This window comes from Agrilus planipennis, unplaced genomic scaffold (genome assembly GCF_000699045.2).
Source record: "Agrilus planipennis isolate EAB-ADULT unplaced genomic scaffold, Apla_2.0 scaffold16, whole genome shotgun sequence".
NCBI classification, from domain to species: domain Eukaryota; kingdom Metazoa; phylum Arthropoda; class Insecta; order Coleoptera; family Buprestidae; genus Agrilus; species Agrilus planipennis.
In genome coordinates, this window is record NW_020438946.1 from 1,195,937 (window position 1) to 1,197,836 (window position 1,900).

General features: G+C 29.8%; 1 protein-coding gene across 1 annotated transcript in view; it reads right to left on the reverse strand.

Moving 5' to 3' along the window:
• Positions 1–253: 253 nt before the first annotated feature.
• Positions 254–1,900, reverse strand: part of LOC108744623 (dynein regulatory complex protein 11) — a 9,656-nt gene continuing 8,009 nt past the window's right edge. The window contains exon 6 of the mRNA XM_018480486.1: positions 254–510. Coding sequence (XP_018335988.1) covers positions 254–510 — 257 coding nt within the window. The remainder of the gene's footprint in view (positions 511–1,900) is intronic.

Consider the following 1,900-nt stretch of genomic DNA (forward strand, 5'->3'; position numbering starts at 1 on the left):
CGGTATTTTTTGTTATCGATAACCGATAACTAAAAATAGTTATCGTCCAATACTAGTCTAGTTCACTAAGCTCAACAATAATATGTAATTAACCCTAACTTAACCTAATTTTACAACCCTGTAGATAAATAATAGCACTAGCAAAAAAATCGAAATTTTCTGTTGATAGAAATAATAATGGATTTATCTGATTAATCAAAATAATTGATCAGTTTCTTACGATCGGTAATAGATAATAAAAGTAGATAATAAATTATTTCCTTTTTTTCGCGTTCGCCTGTTTCGCCTGCATCTCCGCCTCTTCTTCAATCAAAGCTTCGACAGCCTGACTTCTCCTTTTGCACATAGGCGTTTTCGACCACCAGTTTATTAGAGCATCCTCTTCTTCTTTGTAGACAGGAATCATTTTGCTCAGTGCGTTTATTAGTTCCAAAGGACTTAACGGTTGCACTCGCAATTGAACCATTCTTTTGACGGTCATTACCTCTCTGACGGTCTTTGTAATAGCTCCTCGAGTTAAATGAATATTATTGAAGTAATTTGTTTTCTACAGTGACCAAGCGGAATGTCAACGTGATTAAGCAGGAAAGGTGCAAAATTTCGAACATGTTTTGTTTCAGAAAATTATACAAACATGCATTCATTAATGGTGATAGTTGTGTTCGTATTTTCGTAAATGTGTACATGCAAATTAGTTTTTTTAGACATTTTTTTGACGTCAATTTGTACGATCATTTATTAAGAAACAGATTGTTCGAAAATATTATTCTTAAGATACTTTATGCGTAAAGACCGCTTTCTAACTAAATTTAAGAAAATTTGAATAGAATGTTAGTAAAAATGAAATTATTAATTATTATCTAATCCTATAAATTAATTNTTGTTATTATATATTAAAAAAATTGAATGCAAAAGTGGTTGGTCTCCGTTAGTATATTCACCTCATTAGGGTAGCTAGTCTAGTATAGGGTTGGGCAAAAATATCGATATAGCGATAGTTATTGATAATTATCGATAATAGCAACTGATAACTATCGGTTTATCGATAACTTAATAAATATATATCGACATTTTGATAACTATCGATAATCATCGAATATATCGATAACTATATGCAGTCGAGGTATAAAATTAAAAAAGAAAAATTCCTGTTGTTTAAGTGGAAAATATAAAATTGCAAAATGCCATTTGAATAAATTAATATTAAGATTCATATTTTAACAGGACCTATGTCGAGGAATGCTTTATTGTTTTTTCAATGTTCTTCGAAAATAAACAAAATAGTCAATTTTTTGAAAACACCTTAATATTGACCAACACTAGTAAGGTCTCTAGAAAGTAGCACCTTTGTTCATGGAAATAATAAATAATCAAAATAGTCAATTTTTTTCAAACACCTTAATATTGACCAACACTAGTAAGGTCTCTAGAAAGTAGCACCTTTGTTCATGGAAATAATAAATAATTAATAGAAGAGTTCTCCACGGANAAATTAATTCATATTGATCGGCCAATTGATTTTCAAGATGTTTATGATAATATAATCGAAAGATGTGTAAAGTATCAGCAGCCGATAAACATTTCAGAAAATAGAATCATTCTCCTGACATACAATAAAGAAACAAAGAGGAATTGGAGCGTTAAACAATTTAACTGTTCTAATCCTTTTTAAGAAAGTGATTATTCCATCAATAACTAGGGTTGCCATCTCTAAAATTTGAAAACCAGGACAAGACGCGTGAAAACCCCAGAGTTTAGAGTCCAGAACCCGGGCATGTCAACAGATTTTTTTAAACATAGTCAGTGTAATAAAAAGCAGTTGAAAATGTCATAAATTACCTTTTTATTTATTTTCAGACCTTAAAATTAAATTTAGTAATTTTTTATCATCATTTTAAAT